At 43.7% G+C, this 24,697-nt stretch overlaps 1 protein-coding gene across 3 annotated transcripts in view; it reads right to left on the bottom strand.

The window, feature by feature from the left end:
- LOC306930936 (vinculin-like) overlaps positions 1–24,697 on the bottom strand; it is a 45,260-nt gene that overhangs the window by 11,514 nt on the left and 9,049 nt on the right. For 2 of the 3 annotated variants that reach the window (XM_079512049.1, XM_079512050.1), the window contains exons 2-15: positions 17,851–17,921; positions 14,244–14,394; positions 13,487–13,595; positions 12,846–12,968; positions 11,175–11,335; positions 8,673–8,763; positions 8,262–8,409; positions 6,720–6,873; positions 5,660–5,835; positions 4,584–4,774; positions 3,475–3,674; positions 2,844–2,972; positions 2,060–2,209; positions 120–228 (exon numbers count right to left, since the gene is read on the bottom strand). In XM_079512049.1, coding sequence (XP_079368175.1) covers positions 120–228; positions 2,060–2,209; positions 2,844–2,972; positions 3,475–3,674; positions 4,584–4,774; positions 5,660–5,835; positions 6,720–6,873; positions 8,262–8,409; positions 8,673–8,763; positions 11,175–11,335; positions 12,846–12,968; positions 13,487–13,595; positions 14,244–14,394; positions 17,851–17,921 — 1,963 coding nt within the window. Of the gene's footprint in view, positions 1–119; positions 229–2,059; positions 2,210–2,843; positions 2,973–3,474; positions 3,675–4,583; positions 4,775–5,659; positions 5,836–6,719; positions 6,874–8,261; positions 8,410–8,672; positions 8,764–11,174; positions 11,336–12,845; positions 12,969–13,486; positions 13,596–14,243; positions 14,395–17,850; positions 17,922–18,148; positions 18,215–24,697 lie in introns of those variants that run through there. The other variant, XM_079512051.1, reaches the window with a different exon arrangement.

The raw sequence follows: 24,697 nt of genomic DNA, 5'->3' as shown, positions 1-24,697 counted from the left end.
CGCATCTACTGACTGTAGTTTCAGTTAAGGAAATACATTAAGTGTACCCCAGAAACCCCAAATATTAATAGTAGTAGAGATGTCAATACATGCCGTCAGACGTTAAAGCACACTCTCACCAGTGAGTTTCTCTACATTGTCGATCCATTGGTTCTTCATGGTGTCAAAGTGCTCATACGCTGCTGGGTTTCCAGGGTTCTTCAGCTGGATCCGAGCAGCAGAAGTCACCTAATTATGAACACACACACACACACACACACACACACACACACACACACACACACACACACACACACACACACACACACACACACACACACACACACACACACACACACACACACACACACACACACACACACACACACACACACACACACACACACACACACACACACACACACACACACACACACACACACAACTCATTAAACATCACACTTGAGTCCATCTGGCAAATGTAGTCTTTCATGCCCAAATCACACCAGCAGCATTGCAAGTCCACGATGATAACCACAGTGCTGAAACAATACATTGGCTGTGTCTGAGGTTATGATGAGCTAGCTGTCGTGTGCGTCTGCTACTCTGCTGTGAAGGTGAAGAAAGGGACTGTATTGGGTAGCGCATTTTGAAATCAAAGATTTAAACTAGCATATAGTATGTAAACGGGAAAGGAATTAATATTGAGCAACCTCTTTATCAGTTAAAATTAATAGATTGTTTACAACCATGCTGTCCAGTGTCCAGAAATGTTGTCTGTACGCTAAACAGCTCTCCTGTCTGGGCAGAGAGCAGCTGGCGTGCAGGTTCAAACAGAGCCGTCCTGGTCGTTTATGTACTTGTATGTAGCTTGTATAATGTATATCGACCTACAACATGCATACAGCAGTACATTTCTGTCAATTGCAAGTGATGTTGAATGATTGTGTTTCTAGTCCACGGCCAGAGAGCCACGGTGCTCAGCCAACCGTTGCCAGCTGACTGCACCCAGCAACAAAGCACAAAGACAGATAGGAGAAATGCAGCCAATCTTATCTCACCTCCGGTGGCTTGTTTTTAAATGATTTATACATATTAGGCATTACATATGCCGTTGTATTCCTATCTTCATTCATTCCAAATGCACGGCTACTAGCAAAAAGTCACAGCTTCTGTACAGCAGCGAATGCCTGCTGACAGTGCCTGCTGGATGGAATGCCCGGCATTCCACCCGGGATGCCTCTGCAAAATGACACAAGTAATCTTTATGAATCTTAATGAATAAGCATAAACAAACTGTTTCACAGGAACAATGTGGGTGTAACTAAGAGATTCGCTAGGGAATATATATTTTATACACACAAACAACTAAAAAGATATAATCGTGATACAGTATGTCTGGGTTTTAATGTGGTGTGATTCGTTCTCTGACGGATGGGGAGAAAAATATCCTGTCCCTGATGGTTGGAGAAATGGGGGGAAGAGGGGGCGGGGCCATGCTCTTCAGCAAAGGATGCTAGTGGACTGGATGCTAGTGCAAAGTGGAGGTTTTCTCAGCTTCGATGCAATGCTTTTGCTGTCGAGCGTCCCAACTGTTGAGTGAAACTCGCTGCTTGGTGTGAATTGGGCGTGATACCTGAAACACTTACGCTTGAGTGATACTTGGTCGCGCATCGCAGCTTGCAACTAAAATAGTAGATCTACGAGCTCACATTGTGTGCTATTTCAAGTGCATTACAGGAGGGTGTTGTTGTTGATCACATCTGGACCAAAATCTCACGGTGGTCAGATGGGTGGGCGTGTATGTTCAGAGCATGTTTATTTTAATGATCAATCAATCGATTGTGTTTCGACTTGGATCAATGGAACTAACGCAGTACACTTTAAGTTCCTATTTATTGGTGTCACAAAGAAAACAGTGTTTTTCCAATCAATTGGGGGCCCACTTGCAATACCCTCGTGGCCCACCACTGGTCCCCGCCCCGGCCCACAGGTTAAGAACCCCTGCCTTGCACACCAAAACAAATATACAGTACAGTACTGTGTATAAATAGCACATGACTGCAGCGAAAAGACGGACCTGTGGTGTGAGCTCCCTAGCGTGTTTCACAGCAGCGTGTATCCCCTCTACTGTGCTCTTATTGGCTGTTCCCACGGCGGCAGCCTTCTCTGCGGTCGCCCCCAGACGACCTGCGTGAGCCTCAAAGTTCCCTGCGCGCTCCTCGAACACCTACGACACACATGACTACTGTTACAGCCACATTTCTTACAATTTTAAACGTAGGCATAATCCAGATGATTTAGAGTAAGCAAGGTAAACACGAGTTAATACATCAAATGCATAGAAATAGTAATCTAGGAAAATAGCTAAACCAAGAACCTATCATCAAAATAAACAGTATAATATACGGTATAATATGGTTGGATGGCACTTACACTCGCCTTCTAATGAGAGTGCAAAATCTCTCTTGGAAGAGCCACCCATCGACTAATCTAATATACGGAAACCTTCCCCGTGTTTCTTCACTAGTCCGATCCAGAAGAACACAGTTTGCCGGCCACTGCTACAGAGCTGACAATGAGGTTATATCTTCCCTTCTTCTCTGGAATCCTGCCTCAAAGCAGACCAGAGGTAGAAAACTGTCGTTCCCTGATGTCATCGCTAGGGACACATTCAGTAAGCAGGAACTGGGAATGGCAATGAAGGACTATTGAAACTATACGTAACTAAACTATAGGATGATGGGTCTACCAACAAATCTGGCATCTGTCTACATAACATAACAACATCTAAATTACATTTTAGCCTTTGCATAATACTGCAACCACAGCAGCTTGTTGTTGGAACATCACTTGTGACTTACCTCCTCTCTGTTGGGTGTGTCAGGGGGAGCAGTTGCAGACACAGCCAGCAATTTGATAGGAGTCGTAGTGTCACTGAAAACATCAGAAACTTCTTGGGTCATGACCTCCTGCATACGCCCCTTCAGGTCCTGTTAAACACAACGCAGACAGACTACATGTGAGTGAGCCTGGATGGAACATGGAACATGCTATTGCTATTCAATGCTGGTGAAAGGATGACACATTTTCACTTCACTATGAGCATACTTCACCTTATTTGCCACCAGGTGGCAGTCTTTACTAATAATGACTATGTAGATAATGGTCCCTGTCCTGAGGTGAACATTTGGCGAAAATGATATGCTCACCCCCGGGGGACTCCAATCAATAGAGTATAGTATATACCGTAGTATAGTATAGGGTACAAGTGGTTAGGAAATGTATTCATTATTCACATAAGCAGACTGTGGTACCACCTATACTTATAGTGCCTGTAAGCCATAAGGGTGTGTGTGTGTGTGTGTGTGTGTGTGTGTGTGTGTGTGTGTGTGTGTGTGTGTGTGTGTGTGTGTGTGTGTGTGTGTGTGTGTGTGTGTGTGTGTGTGTGTGTGTGTGTGTGCGTGCGTATGTGCGTGTGTGCATGCGCTATACCTTGAGACTGTCCTGCAGCTGTGCTGCTGTAGCGCGTGCAGCAGGAGCCTCGGCCTCACCTCTGGCGGCCATGTCGGCGAGGGACACCATCAAAGCTTCAGTTCGGTCGGAGCGTCCAATCAGATCCTGTCTATATGGGCCTATGAGGCCTCCTGCCAGCCTCCGCCCCTCCCCCACCATTCCTCTGATTGCTGCCTGACCTGGGGAGGTGTCATCGGGTCATTCTCACGCACTTCACACTTGGCTGCCTAATTTCACACAATCTCTCTCTGTCCTTGTCCTTGACATTGTGTCTGAGCAGACAGAAAACACTGCTATGTCCTTCAATAATCTCTAAACAGTGAGATTCAGCAATCTCACTGTGCTGAACATGTACTGTAATGTATTCATTATTATTATTATTATTATTATTATATCAGTAATGAGTGCTGCATTCCTGAAGGTGTCAAGGAAAATAATAAATGGAAAAATAAATATAAATCTCTCTCTCAAACATTGCTATTGGCTACTGCATGCATTTAGTCCTGGTTGATCAAAGAAAGTTACATATAGTGATTGTTGACATAAAGACAACAGCGTTAAGTGGGTACCTGTAATGAATTGTAGTCTCTCACATTCTGCTCCATATGGAAGCAGGGGATTTAAGCAAAAAAGGGGAAACAATCAAACTACAAAACAGACATAGGGCAGCAGACAGAATGCTCACTGAATCAGACAGTTAGTCAGTCAATGGAGCTCTGTATGAGGCGAGTCAGTGCAGGTGTTGGGGGAAATGGCATCAATCGCCACCGAGGGCAGAGAAAGCAAGTTGGCCTCCGGGTGCTACGTTACAAACGATGCAGGACCGAGGCATTTGATTCTCTAAATCCCCCCCATGGGCCCGTCTACAGCCTCAAATCGCTCACATCTTTCATGATGCTGCGCAACTGTCAGCTAAATGCTACACAAGCAATGCAAAGTCTTTCAGTCGGTATACATACCCACTTTCACACGCTATCCAAACATCAATAAAGGCTGACAACAGGTATGCAAGGTCTGAGGTTTTATTTTAGACACCAAATTGTGATGTCATCCCTCCCCCAGGGGCAGCATTCAACATCACCACTCACCTACTCCTCTGTCGTCTAACCCGGGACTGTTGACCCAGCGCAGAGCCTGTTCCATCTTGCCCTCCAGGGTGACGGCAGGCTTGGCTGGCCTCATGTTGGCCACGGCCCGGTTGGTTTTGGACTGCAGGGTCAGAAGGGCAGATCCGATCTGCTTAGCCAACGCACGGGCTTCTGGACTATCACCTTTACCCCTGAGATCAGGAAACAGCAGTTCAGTCTAGAAGTAGCCATCAGCCCCAATCAGAAACGAGCAGAGCCAGTTTAGGCTCACGTAGGCACGTGATCGGAGATCTCTGCCTACCGATACGTCTGGTGACATTTAATTCAACTTTAGGGCTTAAAATTGGGTGGAAACCATTCAGAGATTCAAGAAATAACTGCATTGTAGAACAAATGCAAAGATCAGGACGGTTATTCAGACGGTATCAGGACTGGTTACCAAAAGAGTAGGCTGTAGGTTTGTTAGCAGATGTTTTCTCTGCTGAGATTTCCCCAGATGTATTGGTAGGCAGAGATATTTGTCTGGCTAGACTGTTTTATACTTCGTTGCACACCGGTTTCGCAAACCGAAAACAGCAGATCGGCCATTTCCGGTGGCTGACATGATGCGCAACAATAGGTTTCCCTTCTGCACCAAATTCTCCTTTAAGCCTAGAAAACATGTAGGACAACTGTTGACATCATACAGATGTCCTTCAGTGTTAGTTATTGACTGTATATTCAAAGACCTCCACCACACCATGTCCACCACCAGGGTTATCACCTCATCATCCCATACACCACACCCAGCAATACAAAGGGTTTGCAACCTGAGGATCATGGTTGGACTGATATCCATGGCTGACAGACAACAACACATTGTCCATGCAGGAAAAACATGCCATTTAGTGATGGCATGAGGCTGCAGTTTGAATCTGAAAAAAGAAGACCCTAAGAATTACTCAAATGTCACAATGTCACAAATCACGTGCGCACGTGCGCACGTGTGTGTGTGTGTGTGTGTGTGTGTGTGTGTGTGTGTGTGTGTGAGTGTGCTTTGCGTTAAGAGGGAGAGACAAAGAAGAGAATCAATGTACTGTTTGCGTAGCTCGACGAGTCTGGCAGTGAGGCCTGCAATCTCGCTGATGGAGCGCAGAATGTCGTCCCTCTCTTTAGGGTCTTCACACAGATCTGCAATACGCTTGGCCTCTGCTAGCAAAGCCCTGATGTTCTCCTCTCCTTCAGGTCCACCGTTGGGATCAGCCAACCAAGCCTAAAGATGGCATAAAGTATACAACATCAAATATGTTCACATCCACTGACATACACATACAGCACATAAAGTACTGTTAAAAAAAAACACACACACACACACACACACACACACAAAACCCACTGTGCCCTGTTGGTGAGGCCATTTCTTAACCACATAAACCCTAGCATCTCTATTCGAGGCATGTCTTAACTGTGCCATTGACCCATACATCATTTGGTGTTTGACTGGGGCTAATGTTCCCCCCAGAATAGGGATGCAAGGTTTCAAGTAATTAAAGATTTGACTGCCCCCTGCAGTATCTATGAGGACCCCCTAGGGCTCCCGGGAACCCCTGCTGATGACCCCTGAACTAAATATGGTTTAAATGTTAACGCATTTTGGACTGAAGCCGATTCTAAAAAGTCTTCTAAATCCTGACCTAAGTTTTCTGAAAAACTTCAAATATTTATATAGCAGCATCAATTTCTTGTCATTTTTGAATACTGTACATACTGTACAGAACCCCAAGAGGGGTTCCCGTCCAGAAGGGTTAGAACACCTAAAGGGGTTCCCGCCCAGAATGGGTAGTGTGTTTAGTTAATGGAGGCTGGAGGATGCATACACTATTACTGTAATGCCAATACTTTTCCAAAGCATACTGTTGTTTCTTTGTTTTTCGAGGAAGCCATTGAATTCCATTAGTTTCAGTACAATATCAAAATCTACTTGCAGAGACATGAAACTCACTGAATTGTATTGATGCAGGTGTAGTCCTTTACACATTTAATCCATATAGCAAAAATAGCCGATCTACAAGCTCACAACGAGTCGCAATACAACACATAATGATATGTCCAGATCAGGGACGCTGGGTTGAAATGTTGTGTCATTCAGAGACTGACCTGTGCAGCGGCCAGCCTCCTGTCGATGGACTGCTTGGCAGTGATTAAAGCCTCCAGTCTGCGGGCAGCGCTGTCCACCTTCCCAAACAGCAGGTCTAGACCCTGGGAACACTGCAGCGCACGCTGTACACACCCTGGAGTTGAACCCTGACCTCTGAAGAAGAAACACACACACACACACACACACACACACACACACACACACACACACACACACACACACACACACACACACACACACACACACACACACACACACACACACACACACACACACACACACACACACACACACACACTAATGTATGACTATAGTCTTGCGTATCCAGACAACTACTCCACAATCTCTAAATGCTAGTATATCGAGTCTAGAACTTAGAGTATATATGAATAGAGACGGCACCGGATTTCTCCTCCCATCCACTTGCATTAAGTTGCTCAGAAGCGCATGAGGCGATTTCACTCCTCCTTCCGGTTAGGAACAGAGTGCATTCTGGGATTGATTGGGCCAAAGACATGAACGCGCTGCCATTGCACTGAAACCGCGTTCACGTGTCATCATGAACGTGCGCAATGATAGTCAACGGACCAGCGTGTTCATGTTCTTGGCCCAGCGCTGCAATACCAAATTCGGCCACTATGTCCATTGCGCTTCAGGGTTTCCTCCGGGTGCCGTCTCTATTCATATATACTCTAAGGTCTAGAACTACACCTCCCGAAATCCGAGGCAGGAAGCTGTTTGTTTGTCATTTCCGTTCACGAAAATATATTTTAAAATATCTTTTCTTTTTCTTTTTAAATTTCAATTTCTGCTAAGCAGCAAGCTATATATGCTTCGATGATTTTGATTCATATTAGGATACATTTGCGCGACTGTAAAGACAAAACAGAAGCGGGGAGGAGGCGTCACATGCTCTTTTTCACTTGATCATTTTCAGAGCTTCCGTGCTCCACGCAACAGACTAGTAGACTATGACTATGCTATGATGATCTAGCAGCTAATACACCAGATATTGTTGTGGTTGATGAAGAGTCCAGAGAAGTGTCTGTATTAGAGATAGCCTGCACCTTTGACCACAGCCTAGAGAAAGCCTTTATGACCAAGGTCATAAAATACCAACCACTTCTACATACCATCTCAGAGCTGGGCTATAGGTGCAGACTATTTGTCTTTATATTTGGCAGCCTAGGGCATATGCACAGACTGGTTGTTAGAGGGTTCCAACAACTTGGGATGCCCAAAAAGGAGGCAAAAAGGCTGGCAAAGTATTGTGGTGTCTCTGCTATAATTGGTAGCCGTCATATATGGCGGAGACGCTGTTACTTATACCCATAGAGTACTGTGTGACATGCCTGTTGTATCATGAAAACACATGCCATGACTTTGCAGATGTAATTTAATGCACCAATATTTGTGTCCTTGTATGCATATCCTTTGTGTGGACATAAATAAATGGTTAAAATGTGTGTGTGTGTGTGTGTGTGTGTGTGTGTGTGTGTGTGTGTGTGTGTGTGTGTGTGTGTGTGTGTGTGTGTGTTTACCTGGAACGGAGATCTGAGATCTGCTCGGTCATCTGGCCCAGAGCTTTAGCGGTGCCCAGGACATCTCTCCTCTCTTTCCCAGCGCACAGTTCTCCCACCTTGGCAGCCTCGTCCAGGATCACACGTATGGCAACCTCACCAGGGTCTCCTGTGTAAGGACATACCACACAGTGTTGTAGATGTAAAACACAGATCAACCTCACCAGGGTCTCCTGTGTACGTAAGGACACACCACACACAGTAAACACAGATCAAGTTTATCAAAGATCAGAGTTCTCTAACCCAGGGCTCCCTTAACTTTGCCAGGTCAAGGACCCCTGTATAGCCATAGTCTCTGGCTGTGGACCCCCTATTGCAAAATGGCTTAAGAAAAGAAATGAAAATAGCCAATCTACAAACTCAATATCATACCTGGTTGTCCATGAGGGTCTTTGAGCCAAGCTTTAGCTAGTACCATCTTAGACTCGATCAAAGCAAGAGACCTTTTCATAGCCTCCATGTCCTGAAGTGAGAATGAAACAGAGCATCATGTATACCTTTGTCAAAGATGCAGTCCTGGACATGAAATAACAGTTGTCAGATTGTATAGTTGTATGGAAAATACCAGCATCACTCAAAGCAATGCTGTTTACCCTACATCCAATGACTAAAATCTTCGTTAAGGGGCAAAATTGATATTGAGAAAGGTTAATCCTTAGTAGGGATTTAATAAAAATAAATATTTAAAGTTTAAATGTAAAAATAGCAGACCTACAAGCTCACAATGCATTGTGATGTGACACGTTGTAAGCTTATAGATCTGCTATTATCGCAATATGGAGGTGACAGTGTTTGGACAACGAAGTAGAATAGGGCTTAACTGGTTAATCAGATCAAATCAATTTGGTCGATAATAAAGAAATCTATAATCTGACGATTGTTGATACTGTAAATAAAAAATAAAAGACCTAAAAACTATTATTTGATTAATTGAAAAAGTAATTGATAGAATAATCACTAAGACATTTTAAATAGTTGCAGCAAGTAATGATTATTGCCTCAGCTATATATTGTAGCAGTGAGCTCTGTGTTTCTTTGTAGCACCTGGTTGCAACTATAGGCTGTTTGGAGAAACAAAAGCTTTTTTTTCCAGCTCACAAAGCTCTCATAGTAAATGGACTGCTCAATATCGGCCACCTACAATGGATGTGCATTGGACATCCATCAGATTATCTACCTACCATTCATGAACTGAGCAGACATGCTGGGCCATGGTTTCTCACACACACTAATAACGCTTATAACAGGCTCACTTGAAATATGCAGTGTATACAAACAGGAACCCCCACACACATGAACCTAAACACAAACAAGTCCTTGGCTGGACAAGTTGTTAGCTTGCTATAAACATGCAGTGATACAGGTTAGACTTCTGAAAAAGAAATCCCCCCCCCCCTCTTCCCCAAACCACATCAGGGAAAAATCTCAAACTGATGTGCCAAAAAGTATAAAAAAATTCCATCAGATTACATTTCATTTGCTGCACATTGACTGGTTCATCACAAAGTGAACCAATGCCAGATACATGAAAACAGTCAAATAGAATGAGCAAAGACAGGAAAGAGACTAGACTCAAATTATACTTCGCCATACGACTGTGTTGCTTGCCGGAAATAATGGATGTTTAAAAACGTGTTAAAATCCGTTATTTTCGGCGAGAGTCATCACAGCCCTACAACAAAGTAAAAAGCTAGGAGCTACAGTAGAGCAGTTAATGGCTATTTAAATATGTCAGTTAAGCTGAAAAGTAGCACACAACATTATTATTCAAGTAATGCAGTTCATATAAAGACACACTGAGTGACAAAATGACACATACTGAACATATATTATATATATATACCGTATATATAGCATAATATAGTGATGACATACTATTTATAATACAGTACAACATCACACAGGCTACAGACAGCCAGCCAAATAAAGACATTCACCACACACTTACTTTAAGACAGTAAGTACCGACATGACGGGTTATGAACACACAAACATTGACCCTTCCTCACACATCCACATGCTGCAGCAGTGCGGAGGGGATCGGAAACAGGCTTACCTTCTACGGGGAGGAAAAGAATGGAGGAGGAAGAAAAAGAAAAAAGAAGAAGAAACCAAAGAGTTATAATATCAAGCAAAAAAAATAAGTGGAGACAGAAGCGCAGAAGGACATGGAGATGAAACCTCAGCTACTGTAGCTCTGGGGCAGTGTGTGGTACGACGGTGCTTGTCGAGAATTGCCGATCTACAAGCTACAAGTTGCAAGCGACACCATCATGCGACGTGTGTATAAATGAAGCATAAGGGTGTGTGGCTCACTCCCAATCTTCCACCGTAGTCTGAAAACTCACCTCTTCAGACTCCACCTTAATTAGCCCGTAGCACTTGCCGTAGCCTCGACGACCTTGCAGGCGTGTGCAAAGGCTAAAATATGTAATCTCTAATAGACATAGACATACTTATAGTTTCATTGTACAGATATTCTACTTTTAGACAGATGTTCTTAAGATCCTACATTAGACCTTGTGTTGTTCTTGCTTACTGTATATCGCTCTGGATTAAGCGCATCTGCTACAGTAAATGCCTAAATTGTGGCATATAATTTCCCTCTGTGTTCCTGAGCACAATAAAAAAAAAAATCTAATTACAAAAAATATTTATTAAACTTTTGAAATTTTGAAAATAGCTACTGGCATTAAAACAACTTTGGGTGAGCTGAGGGAGAGGATGCTGAGTTTTTGTGCGCCGTCAGTGAGTGAGTGATTGATGTTGAGGATGCAGGCTCAGTTAGGAGTGGACGGAAGAAGGTGATGGCTGAGAAACATGTCAAGTGGGTGATCAGTGGGCCAAGTACAGTAGGCCTATGTCCTGTCCTACCTTGTTAGCCCAAGCATCCTCGTCCCACGAGGTGAGCTGCAGGACTCGTATGATCTCGTTGATTTCGGCGCTCATCTTTTCAAAGGTGAACTTCCTGTTCCGCTCTGCCTCTTCCACACCAGCACCTCGACTGCTCTTGGTGGCACAGAAGATCTTAATGGCTGAGGACAGGAAGACAAGACTTCTTAAACGAGAATTCCGGACCAGCGCTTTTCTTCTGATCGTATTATATCCAAAAAAACAATGGCACCAGTGGTGGAGGTGGACCGCAGCTCAGAGCATGTGCGCTGGGTCTTGTTGTTGGCCTTGTTACAGAAGCCCCTTTGGGAAAAAACACTGTGCAACGATTTTAGTCATTATGAAAGACAGATGTGTAGATTATTTTTTTTTTAAATCGAACACTCAAAATAAGCGATTTAGCCTAGGAGCCAGCGTGCGCGGTTGGAGCTGTGCTGCGCTCTGGATGTTGTTATGTAATTTTTCACCTGTAACACTCGTTATTGGATATAATAACAACAGATTAAGCTAAGAACACGGCAAATCCGTAATTATCCTTTAACCACGTACAGTAACTACCCCAGCATCCGTATTGCGCTGCAACGCGGTGTGAGCTTGTCGATCGGCTATTTTCAGCAAAAGCTTTCCCTATAATAACAAAAAAACTGGTCTTCTATTCCAACACTTGGCCGTTCTCAGTGCTCTTAACTCAGAAATACACTAATACACCTACTGTAATGCATCAAGCCATGGTCTTTAATTCTATTCACCAGAATGATGGCAATTTGTTGTTGCAGCCTCGTTACCAGTAAGACACCCTGAGGGCGCGTGCACGCATCCGTCTGGGTGACGGCAGACGTCAGACTGCTGGGTGAGCGCTGGCGCTTTGGCATTGGGGGGTCAGCTCAACATATGGAATGAATTCTGTACTGGCCATATGTATACTGTATGGAGCGTGTCTTGAGTGTACAGGGTTTGATGAGGTCAGATCAACATTTGGAATGTCAGAACAGGTCAGCTCCATATATGGAGATCTAAGGGTTTGAGGTCAGATGTAGAGTTGCTGGCCGGCTCCATATATGCAGATCTAGGTGATGTTCCAGTCTTCCCCATGTATGGTTATCCAGGGTTAGATAAGGTCAGTGTCGTGATCTTCATATATGGAGATGGCCATATATGGTGGCGTGACGTGTCACGAGACGTGATGTCATGAGACGTGACCATATATGGAGGCGTTAAGGGTCCATATGTGTGACGGACGGACGATGCACAACTATAGACAACCTACAAGGTCACATTGTGTGCTAGGGCTCGATGTCACGATTACAAATATAAGTTGACAATATGCCACAGACGAAAAACAGAATGAAATTTGGACTTAGACTGTTTTTCGTCTGTGGTACTATTAATACGATTTTTGGCATTGAACATTGGAACATAATTATGAATACAAATTTAATTTCTGTTTGCCTTTTAGGCTTCGTAATCAAATATTGCACAGGGCAGACAACCCAGATAACTTATACACAAAGATATAATTTTATATTATACTTAAAAAAAGGAAATAGCTGATCTACAAGCTCAAAACACGTCACAAAGTACGCATTTAAAAATGTATGAACATTTTTCAACATAGAAACGATTATGACGATTATGTAAACTAATTGCACACACCTGATATGAGGACAGGCAGTAGCTGTTTGATGGTGTTCATGGAGTTGAACAGCATCTGTCTGTGTTCCTGATGAGTGAGCTCCTGTTGTCTCTCTTCAATCATCTTTGACATCTTGGTCATCCCTGAGGACACATAACAAACCTTGTATCTCCATATTACATCTTTGTAGTAGTGTATATGTTTTTTTTCTTCTTATAATTCTTTTTTATCCCACGATTTTGCAACCCATTTTTTCACCCAGTGTCAATTATCTAGTGTAATCCTGGGCGCTACACTTCCTCTGCCAACCTGGGGGGGGGGGCAGCAGACTGACCTCATGCTTCCTTCTATGCATGAGGAGTCCAAGCTGCTTCTTTTCACCTGACCGGACGTAGCGCGTGGAAGGAACGCGTTATTCCGACCAGTTCCTTTACCCACCATCAGGCGCCCCGGCTGGCCAGGGGGAGGTAGTTTAGAAACCGGGATTACTGCATTTTTTCTTGTGAGGGTACCTACAGTACACCTAGTGTATATGTTTTTAAATAAACAAAATAAACAAAAACATTGCAGATAAAAAGAGGATAATTCAAGCTTTCCATACAGCTGCAATGTTGGTGAGTTTAACGTTGTAAAAAGGCAGCCAGCACGCCTCATGCTTTACCTGGCCCCAGGTTCTTGGTGTAGGTGAGAAGGTCCTCCATGGTCTCCACAACTTCAGCTACTGCCAGATACTCTAGGATGCCTTTACACACTCGCATGATCTTCCGCACCTAAGACACACCGCAGACACAAACAATCACACACCGTCAACACTTTCAAATGCATTTGAAACATAAAACAAGGGGCTGACTATGAATAATAATGTGTAACAGACAAATTCCTTGGGGCATAAACTCAATCAACTGTGCACTTTTTTTTGGCAGCCCTTGATGTCACTGCAGACTGCAGAGCTTGTGTAGCATATTGTGTGTGTGTGTGTGTGTGTGTGTGTGTGTGTGTGTGTGTGTGTGTGTGTGTGTGTGTGTGTGTGTGTGTGTGTGTGTGTGTGTGTGTGTGTGTGTGTGTGTGTGTGTGTGTGTGTGTGTGTGTGTGTGTGTGTGTGTACAGTCTTGTGATGAATGCCTTGTGACTGAAGCTGCACTGGGCTGTCAAAACGGTTCTAGTGAGTACAGTAGATATTGTGAGCATCTCAATGTGATTCCACTTATGGTGTTACCCTCCTAGACACACACACACACACACACACACACACACACACACACACACACACACACACACCCACATGCACGCACGCACGCACGCACGCACGCACGCACGCACGCACGCACGCACGCGTGTGCAGACACACACACACACACACACACACACACACACACACTGTGACACACACACACACACATACACACACACACACACACCTCTGCCTCGTCAAAGGTGAGGAGCAGGTCTGAAGTTCCCGACAGTATTCCTCTGGATCCGTCAATGAGGTAGTCCCGTGCAGGAACCGAGTATGGATCTGCCTTCAGCATCTGTGCTGCCTTGACCAGCTTTGAACTGGAGTTCTCCACCCTACAAAAACACACAATTCAGTTCAATTTAAATTCCCTTTCATATTAGTGCTAAATCACAACAAATTGTTTCAAGACACTTTCCATATCAAATCAGAGACATGACATCCTGGCCCACCCCTGAACAAGCATTTGGCAACAGTGGCCATAACCACTTTATTTTGTCGTACGGCGGTCAAGTAACTAAAGTAATATATTACTTTCAGTAAAAAAAAAATCCAGTAACTAGTAACGTAACTAGTTACTTATTTTGAGTAATAATATTACTTTTACTTTTTTCCAAAAAAGTAACTAGTTACTATTTTCACGAGGGTAAGGTTTCATGTGGGTACTGTGGGTTTGAGTGTTTATTTCTAATGGTAGACTGGGTTGGGGTCGAGTTGCTTTGCAGGCTGCTGATCCGGTCTAGATCTAGACTCTAGAGCAGATACGGAAACGTCTGTACGTGTGAAGTATCAGATGCAGAAGGGCAGGCCTTAACCCGTCCGGAATGCGGAACAACAAACTAGTGTGTGACTCGTGGTAGACTGAGATGTAAACAAACTAAACATGGAGGTTTAGTTTGTGGAGGAGACACCGGCACCACTTTCATTTTGAGCCCAGGTCTGGTTTTCATTTAGTCTGTAATTTATGAATTCATACACAGTAAAAGTCTTAGTGTTCATTTAATTCAAATGAATGTACAAATGGAACCAAGTAGACCTATCATCATGTGTACACTATACAGTAGTTAAATAAACACTGCAGAATAGGGGGGGGGGGGGACTGCTAATGTTAAAAATGCAAAGTAAGACTTTTGGGGACAAAATATGCATTTACTGCATGGGGGCGTAGAAAAGAAAGTAATAAGTAACGTAATAAGTAACTAGTTACTTTTGGCAGGGAGTAATAAGTAAAGTAACTATATTACTTTTTTAAAGTAATAAGTAATAAGTAATAATATTACTGTTTAAGAGTAACTGACAAAAATACAAAAATAACCAAAATACCAGAAAACATAGTGCCTCCGGTCACGAAGGGCGTAATGATGATCATCATCATCATCATCATCATCATCATCATCATCAACAGCTCTGGCATTCATCATGTTGTGGTTTAACTTAATTGTAATTAAGTTAAACTGGAATTCTCTACAAATTCACATCCAACTGAGTTGTGAGTTTGGGTCTCTTCATTTACAGTCCTGCTTATACATGGAGTCCTGCTTATACATGGATGATTAGCCTAGCCTTAGTAAGGACTAATGCTTAGAGATGGATGATTAGCCTAGCCTTACGGCCGGGCTCCACCGGGCGCGTCAGCGTCGCGTCTCCGTCACCGTCAGGGAATGTTCCCTTTTTAATCAATGAAGGGTGGCTCCACTGCCCGCGTTGACGGAGACGCGACGCGTGCATTAAAATTGAACCGGTGCGTTTTTTGACGCGACGCGACGGAGACGCAACACGTCCGGTGGAGCCCTGGCGTTAGTAAGGACTAATGCTTATAGATGGATGATTAGCCTAGCCTTAGTAAGGACTAATGCTTAGAGATGGATGATTAGCCTATAGCCTTAGTAAGGACTAATGCTTATAGATGGATGATTAGCCTAGCCTTAGTAAGGACTAATGCTTATAGATGGATGATTAGCCTAGCCTTAGTAAGGACTAATGCTTATAGATGGATGATTAGCCTAGCCTTAGTAAGGACTAATGCTTATAGATGGATGATTAGCCTAGCCTTAGTAAGGACTAATGCTTAGAGATGGATGATTAGCCTTGCCTTAGTAAGGACTAATGCTTAGAGATGGATGATTAGCCTAGCCTTAGTAAGGACTAATGCTTAGAGATAGATGATTAGCCTAGCCTTAGTAAGGACTAATGCTTATAGATGGATGATTAGCCTAGCCTTAGTAAGGACTAATGTTTATAGATGGATGATTAGCCTAGCCTTAGTAAGGACTAATGCTTATAGATGGATGATTAGCCTAGCCTTAGTAAGGAGTGGACTAAGGAGATGCATTTGGGAGGGCTTGAATAAAAACGAGTTCCTCCCCTTCCTGACCCCATTGGTCAGGGTATCGATGGCCGTCAGTCCCTCTATATTTAGTAGAGCTCACATTCCCACATGCCCCCTCCTAAGCCCTGTGTGTGAGATTTATGGTGTCATGCACTGGTGCGTGTGTGTGCGTGTGTGTGTGTGTGTGTGTGTGTGCGCGTGCATGCGTGTGTGTGTGTGTGTGTGTGTGTGTGTGTGCTTATGACAGCAGCATGGCTCTCTTTGAGATCTAAATTATCCCCCTCCCACAGCTGCGAGGAAGAATGGTGAAAGTGTACAGAAATCATAGGGGTATGCATTAATGCTTGGCCTCATGAGACCTCCACACGCACGCACGCAGCCACGCACACACACACACACGCACATGGACACACACACACCGCACGCGCGAGCGCACACACACACACACACACACACACACACACACACACACACACACACACACACACACACACACACACACACACACACACACACACACAGAGAGAGAGAGAGAGAGAGATAGAGAGAGAGAGAGAGAGAGAGAGAGAGAGAGAGAGAGAGAGAGAGAGAGAGAGAGAGAGAGTTCCATGATTGCTGAGTAACACTTTACAGTAAGCCCTAAAATCTAAGTCAGCTCTTTGGGTCCAGGCTAGAAAACAACAAATGGCCATTAGCTTTCTAGACAGCAAAGCAAGGCAAGGGAAGTGTATTTGTAGAGCACATTTCAACAACAAGGCAATTCAACAAGTGCTTTACTGAAAAACATTAAGCATTCACATTAAAACCACTTAAACCCTATACGGTATACTACTATACTTCTTGACCGGAGTCCCCCAGGGGTCTATGCTAGCCCCCATCCTTTTTTCGTATTGTGAGCTTGCACAGTAGGGGCTCCATTTTCGTCACCGCTAAACCCCTTATCCCTAAACTTCTTTGCCTTTTTTTTACTATTTTGCAAACAGGATGCTACGGTTCAAGTGGTTAAGACACAGAGCATTAAGAGCATGTAAAATACGCATTTTAATAATACAAAAATATACAGAATACAATAAAGAAAAAAGTTGTACAAATAAAACAGAAAAATAAGAGAATAAAATGACGGCGCAGAAGTACAGTATAAGTACTGCACAGACAGCCTGGCCATGTCTCAAACTGAGTGAAGGCTCAGGGTATACATGAGCGTCAGAACTGAAGCGGTTTTCCCAGCAGCTGGGATCACAGCCATGCTTCCTGCCATTAAACTGCATTAACATCATGAAACCTTTGGTTCACAGAGTTCTTCTTGTCTGCTGGTCTTAAATGGATTATTTCTATAATTTCCTAAATTGACATGAGAGTGAGTGACCATGAAAGAAAGGCAAGGCCGAAGAGAGTTCAGCGCATCCGTTAGGTCAACCCTGTTGACTGTAGTCTGGAGGAAGTGTTATTGATAAAGACTTACTTAGTGAAAGCAGGGGGCATGTCCCTCTTCATCACCTGATCCTCTGTGGTCTGAACAGTCTCCCTCCCCACCTGCAATACACAATACATTTGTTTTAGCATCACAGTCTCCAGGAAGACAGGCAATACAAATAGTAACAATCCTAACGAAACCTTTTAACAGTCCGACGAGTAGAAGGCTACTCGTAACAAAGTAACAAAGTACTGCCGCTTTCGACACTGTAGATTACAGCATTTTGCTCTCTCGTTTGGAGCACTGGGTTGGCATTAGAGGGTCAGCACGGTTTTTCAGATCTTACCTGTCAGGGAGACGTTTCTGTGTTACCCTAGGAGACGCTACATCCTCCACAGCATCCCTCCACTGCGGAGTGCCACAGGGCTCTATTCTTGGGACAATCTTGTTTATGTTGTACCTGCTCATCTATTTTTTATAAAACACTATTTCCTTCCACTGTTATGCTGATGACAGCCAAATCTACCTGCCTCTGAAACGTAACAACCCTGACTCCTTAAAACCCTTGCTGTCATGGTCTGGCCCTCTGCCTGTCTATTCCCCTCTTTCTGTATCTCTCCCTCTGCCCAGTTGTGTCTGTCTTTCCACTTCGGCCACTCCCACTTCCCATTGCAGCCCTCAGTCCTAGTTACTGTACACACCTGGTTCCACTCTCATCAGCCCAGCCCATTACAAACCTGTGAACTCTGCTACAATCAACCCACCACCTATAAATACTGGACTCATTCCTCAAACAAACTGTCAGAACATAAACCTTTGTCCGGTGGTCTACTTTGCCGTCCCTGAGCTCTGCCTTGAAGATCCTAGTTAGTGTGGTTGCCCTAACAGGGCAACCAGACTATTGTAATCGTAACACTTTATTATTCACCCTGGAGTAACCTTTATTTTGAAATGCTACTCCTCCCACAGTTTTGACTGTACGCACTTGAGCCATATGTCAAATCGACCGGAAAAAATCAGAATGGTGTGCTTGTACTTTGCTAAGAGAAATGTTGTATAGTTTAATTGATATGAATTTATTCGTGCATTAAATCTCCCCATTGACATGAATGGGAAAATGCAAAAAATCACATTCAAGTATTTTTTCCTCTGAGACTGTAAGCACTATAGTTACAAAACTTGGAGGGTAGGTTCATAATAATTACTAAAATTAATTAACTTATAATGTTATCGGTCGGCCTCATGGTGGCGCTATAACAGCCCACTTTACGTTTTGGCTTATAACTCTTGAACCGTAGGTCGTAAAATCAAAATTATTTTTTCCCTGGATTCCTTGGGTCATGACGCATCTCCCCATATAGGCCACGCCCATTTGCGTCATGATAGATTTTCTGCCATTTTGAATTTGATCCAAAACACACTTTTTGCTTTTCCTCCTACAGATTTTGTCCAAATCTCACAAAAATCTGTACACATGATCTCCGGACCTTTCCGATGAAAACTCGAACGGCGGAATTTTGATAGTGCGTATCGTTCGGCCGTAATCGTCGTCCGAAGTTAGCAGGAGGGGCCTACTTTACAAAAAACGCCACAAATCACGAACGGAATGTCCAATCCATCCCAAATTTGAATCACATGTCGCGGGTGGTTCAATCAACCAAGTACCAAAAGCAATTCTATTTTCATCCATAGGGGGCGCCGCAAATGCGAGAAATGTAACCGTTTGTCGCAAAAACATGATTTTTGGGGGGATAAATTCCCTCCGAATTACTTACGCATGATCGCAGGGGTGACGCGACATTGCAATTGGCTGGCAATATCAGTGGGAGGGGCATATGTAAGCCACTGCGGCAACCACACTTTGCAATTTTTTAAAATTGCGACCTTTCTAGTTCCTTGTGTTGCTCTTCCGTTTTGGGACTTCACTACTTTATGCCTTTTGTAAGGTTTGCCTTTTTGGTCTTTCTGTTTATGGCAACGGCTAACACTTTGTAAGCTTGACCTCGTTTGCTTTAATAAATCACTTTATTTGAACTTTCCTCTGCATTTGGGTTCAGTCATTCTGCAAACCGTGACACTTGCTTGCTTGCCTGGAGGATGTAAAAGCATGGCTGGCTTTAAACTTTTTAAACTTTAACGACAGCCTGAAGTTATGGTGTTTGGGCCCAGCCACGCACATGTGTTTCCTCCCGGTGATTTAGGCCCCCTTCAGCCTTTCTTAAAGCCAACTGACACCAATCTAGGGGTTAAATCGACTCTGATCTAAAGATGGACAAACAGATTAATGAAATAGTCAGAAAGAGCTTCTTCCAACTTAGGAGGCTGGCAAAGATGGCAAAGATGTTTGTTTTTAAATTAAGTGGTTTGTTGTTAAATGTTGTGGTTTTTAATATTTTATTGTAAAGCACTTTGGTACAACTTTGTTATTTAAATGAGTCTCAGTCTTCAAACTCACATCACAATCTGTCACATACGCACTGTGATTATGCAGATTGGCAATTGTAGGCAAAAAGATTTGCTGTTGAGTGAAAAGAGGGAGTGAGGAGATTAAGTACAAACCTCTGGGGGAATGTTAATACATTTGTATTAGCATCATGACAGTGTGGATGTTTTTCACCTGTAAACCTCCATGATGACGTGTTTTTTTTTCTTTTTCCCTGATACATTAAATATGTTAAGTACTTTATATACCCGAGGCAAGGTTGGTGAAAGGGCCTTTCTGTGTGGAGTTTGCATGGGGAAAGGAACTAGTCGGAATAACGTGTTCCTTCCACGCACTACGTCCGGCCGGGGAAATTCCCTCCTGTCAGGTGAAAAGAAGCAGCTTAGACTCCTCATGCAGGGAAGGAAGCATAAGGCCAGTCCGCTGCCCCCCCCCCCCCCCCCCCCCCCCCCCCAGGTTGGCAGAGGAAGTGTAGCTCCCAGGATTACATTAGATAATTGACACTGGGTGAAAAAGAAATGGGTTGTAAAATCGTGGGATAACATTTTTAGAAAAAAAGTACTTTAAATACACGTTCATTTAGTGTTATCCTGAGAGTGAAATCAACACCCAGGATTTTGCAGTGTATCTTTCGAGACTAGAGAGGAGAGAGCTTGTTGTCCAGCTGGGTTTTGGCTGATGCTGGCCGACTGCTTGTTAGTATCGGGGCCAGATTGGGGACAAAGACCCTCTGTCTGCTGTGAGACGTAGGTTTGGGGACTGGCCAAGCACTCACATGGAGAGACATCCACAGGAGGTCTTATTGACTGCTGCTTCCTGACATGTTCTCATCAAACCCATGTGCTGTCCTTACAAACCCTAAAGATTTAAACTCGAGACAGCCATGATACATTGATAGATTTTATATTTACTGATTATATTACTGTTGTTAACCACAGTGTAAACAAGTCCCCTGGACTTGTTTACATTGTGATAACATTTGTGTTATCCTTTTAGTGTGAATGTCTGACTGTACCTTGTGCTGTTTTTGACTAAAAGTAAAATAACTGTACTATACTGTCCATATACCCACAGCTGTAGGCCATCTTACACTGTACATAAATATCCATTAATAGACGATAGACGTATGTTCATATTATGGTGATAGATTGTACATTATAAATACTAGACCTGTGCGTGCCCGTCTCAGTCGGCCACCGGCCTACTTGGGAACGATGCAACTTGGGAACCTTAATCTTAGTTCTATTATCACTTCTCTCTTCTCTCACCTGTAGCTACAGTATGTGTCTCATGCTTACTAGCTGCTGGTTTAAGGTTTTCTCCACCAATAAAGGTCTATGCATTATGTTTTGTTTGGTAATATGGCATTAAAAACATAGAACATAGAGCTTTAAGAACTTGACTATTGATAAGCAAGCAACGCTCTCGCATTTTGTTGTAGTGGATGTTTGTCTCTTGTTCAACTGCCCAGACCCTGCTTGTCCCAACTCATCCACCAGATGACCTCGGACTTTCCCTCCTTTCCTCACCTGACTGCCATTGTGTGTGTGGTGGTTACATGAAGAAATGCTGAATGCACATATGAATGTTGATTAAATATATAAATAGTCTGCATTCTTTGCGACTTAATTAAAATGGCATTCCCCACTAAAAACGTCATACACTACAGCACTGCCCCTTTCCCCTTGCCATACTGTCCTGCACTGTCCAATACTGCTACGACAGATAATTGCCTGTAATTCATCACTCCAGTTCTTTGACCTCCAATACTCAAACAATGCCACTATCCTGAGCACACCTTTCTAGTTACAGTCTGTGTTCTGACTGTTCTCTTTTCCTTAGTCCTGTCTCAGCCTCTGTATTCATGTTCTGGTCACCTTGACCCCATTTCCGAAACTCATTTCTGCCTCCCAGACCTGTTTTGTTTCTGGACAATCTGACCAAACATGGGCCCAGCGGATGAGGTGATTCACAGTTCACACCATTCATTCAGCACCTATTGAACTCTTGCAGAAACACCTCCAATATAAAGCCACAATTATTACATAATAGCCTAATCACACTTATTTGAGATAATCGCAAAGGGTACACAGGGGGGTTTTACAAATCGAGAAAATAGCCAATCTACAGTACAAAGTTCATAACATGACGCATCGAAACCCAAATTGGGTCCTTTGCCCTTTGTTCCTGCTACCCTGGTATAATAATAATGGATTGCATTTTTCTAGCGCTTTTCTATGAACAGTCGACGCCAGCGTCCTCACTTCCCACATTCACACACCAATGTGGGGTTCAGTGTCTTGCCCAAGGACACTTCGACATGTCGACAGGAGGAGCCGGGATTCGAACTGCCGACCCATGGATCATTGGTACCTGCTCTACCTCCTGAACCACAGCCGCCCTCTGCTAGTGCTAACCCTGACGGTGTTTTTGACACTTAAGTATTACAGTCAGGGGTTGACACATTCAAGGCCAAAGGTCTTAAAAGCACTTGCCCATCTGCAAGTACAGGTCATGATTGTTATACTTGCCCAAAGGTCATGTTCACTTGCCCGAAAATTAAAAACTGTGCGCGCAGCAGGGTGGGAACACAGTCAGATTTGTGAATGTACTGTACATGTGTACTGTACAAGTGAGGCTCACATGTTTACATATCTTTAAAGAGATGCTGAACTTTAGAAGAACCCCCAGGGCGAGCTACCAGTGATGGATCAACCCCTCCGAGGGCTGTGGCGCTACACCAAATGAAAGGGCCCGCATGTGCCCAGAGGCGTATCTACAATAAGGCGAGGGCAGGCGTCCGCCTGTCCAAATCCATTTCTGGCCTGGCCAAAATCCATACGATGAGAAAAAAAGAGGACAAAAACAAGATATGAGAACTATTAGTGGACAGCTGATTGGCCGTCGCGGTAGAGCGCAACCCTCAATCACCCATTGGAATGTAAATTCAAGCCTTTCAGTATACTACTCGTCTGGCAGGTATATCTCTTTGAAAACCTTTAGTGCTACGATTGTGCGCGGGGAGACGACAATGAGTACCACAGACGAAAAACAGTCTAAGTCCAAATTTCAGACTGACCCCTCCACGAAAAGGCCTTGTTGTCCTGAACCCTTATCTATCATTTATATATTATGGATCAATAGTGTGGACTTAGACTGTTATTCGTCTGTGGTATTAACACATCTTGCCTGTCCAAAATGTAATTCTTGCCTGCCCAAAATGTAATTCCTGGAAACACCACTGCATGTGCCATAGAGTTATAACTTATAAGGCTGCTGGATCTGCTATTTTCAATTCTCCTCCCACCGAGTCGTTAAGAAACTGTTGGACGACCAAAACACTAGCGGGGGTGCCTGTGCTGCGTTACATTGAAATCGGTGACCTATGAATTTGGTTTCGACGGAAGCAACAGCTGTACCTATCTGAAATAGTCTCGCAAAGGGCCCTGCAAGCTTGAGTAAAAGTACAAAAGTAAAAGTGCTCATTATGCAGTATGTCCCATTATACAAGTTTTCAAATGTATAAAACGTATTTTGAGAATAGTAGATCTACGCATTGTGAGCTTTTAGATCGGCTATTTTCAAAAGACCGAAATTTGTATATGACCTGTGGCTGTGGTTAATGTACTGTATGTTGTGTAATAATAATCTAAATCTAAAAGTTACAGTAACTAATATTTTCCTCTGAGATGTAGTGGAGTAGAAGTAAAAAGTACACACACACACACACACACACACACACACACACACACACACACACACACACACACACACACACACACACACACACACACACACACACACACACACACACACACACACATACACACACACACACACACACAGGCAAGATGCAATTACAGCAAGATGATGACATCAGTGTCTCTGTGCTGCTGTGTCTGTAGAAGCCAGTTAATAGACTTTCCAGCCCCAGAGACCCAGGAGGCAGCCAGCCATTTATTCATCACCTGCTCCAGGACGTCAGGATGCAACCCATCTACACTTCACACATTATCACCGCTGTTGGCCAGAAAGCTTGCATGTCCAAAACCCTTAATTTCCGGGAATGTAATAAAGCAGTGCTTTTCAAACTTTGTCAAAAGTCAAGGTATTTGGCCAGGGACCATCATCTGAAAAAGTTGTGTGCCAGGGTGACCCCCAGAAGAGAAGATTTATGGCCTGGGCCGTGGCTCAGCGGTCCAGGCACCTTGGCTGGTAATCCAGTCTGGCAGTGTGCCGCGGGTTTGACTCCCGATCCCGACGACCTTTACTGCATGTCTTACCCCCATCTCTCTCCCCATTTCCTGTCAGCCTACTGTCTGTCCCTCCATAAAAAATATAAAATAAAGGTGAAAGCCACAAAAAAAACATAAAAAAAGAAGAGAAGATTTATGTAAAAAAAAAAAAAACATATTTCAAAAATAGCAGATATACAAGCTCGCAGTGTGGGAT

The sequence above is a fragment of the Electrona antarctica genome (assembly GCF_951216825.1).
Source record: "Electrona antarctica genome assembly, chromosome: 10".
Taxonomy (NCBI): Eukaryota; Metazoa; Chordata; class Actinopteri; order Myctophiformes; family Myctophidae; genus Electrona; species Electrona antarctica.
Note: the sequence above shows the minus strand (reverse complement) of the source record. Positions and strands in the feature narration are given on the sequence as shown.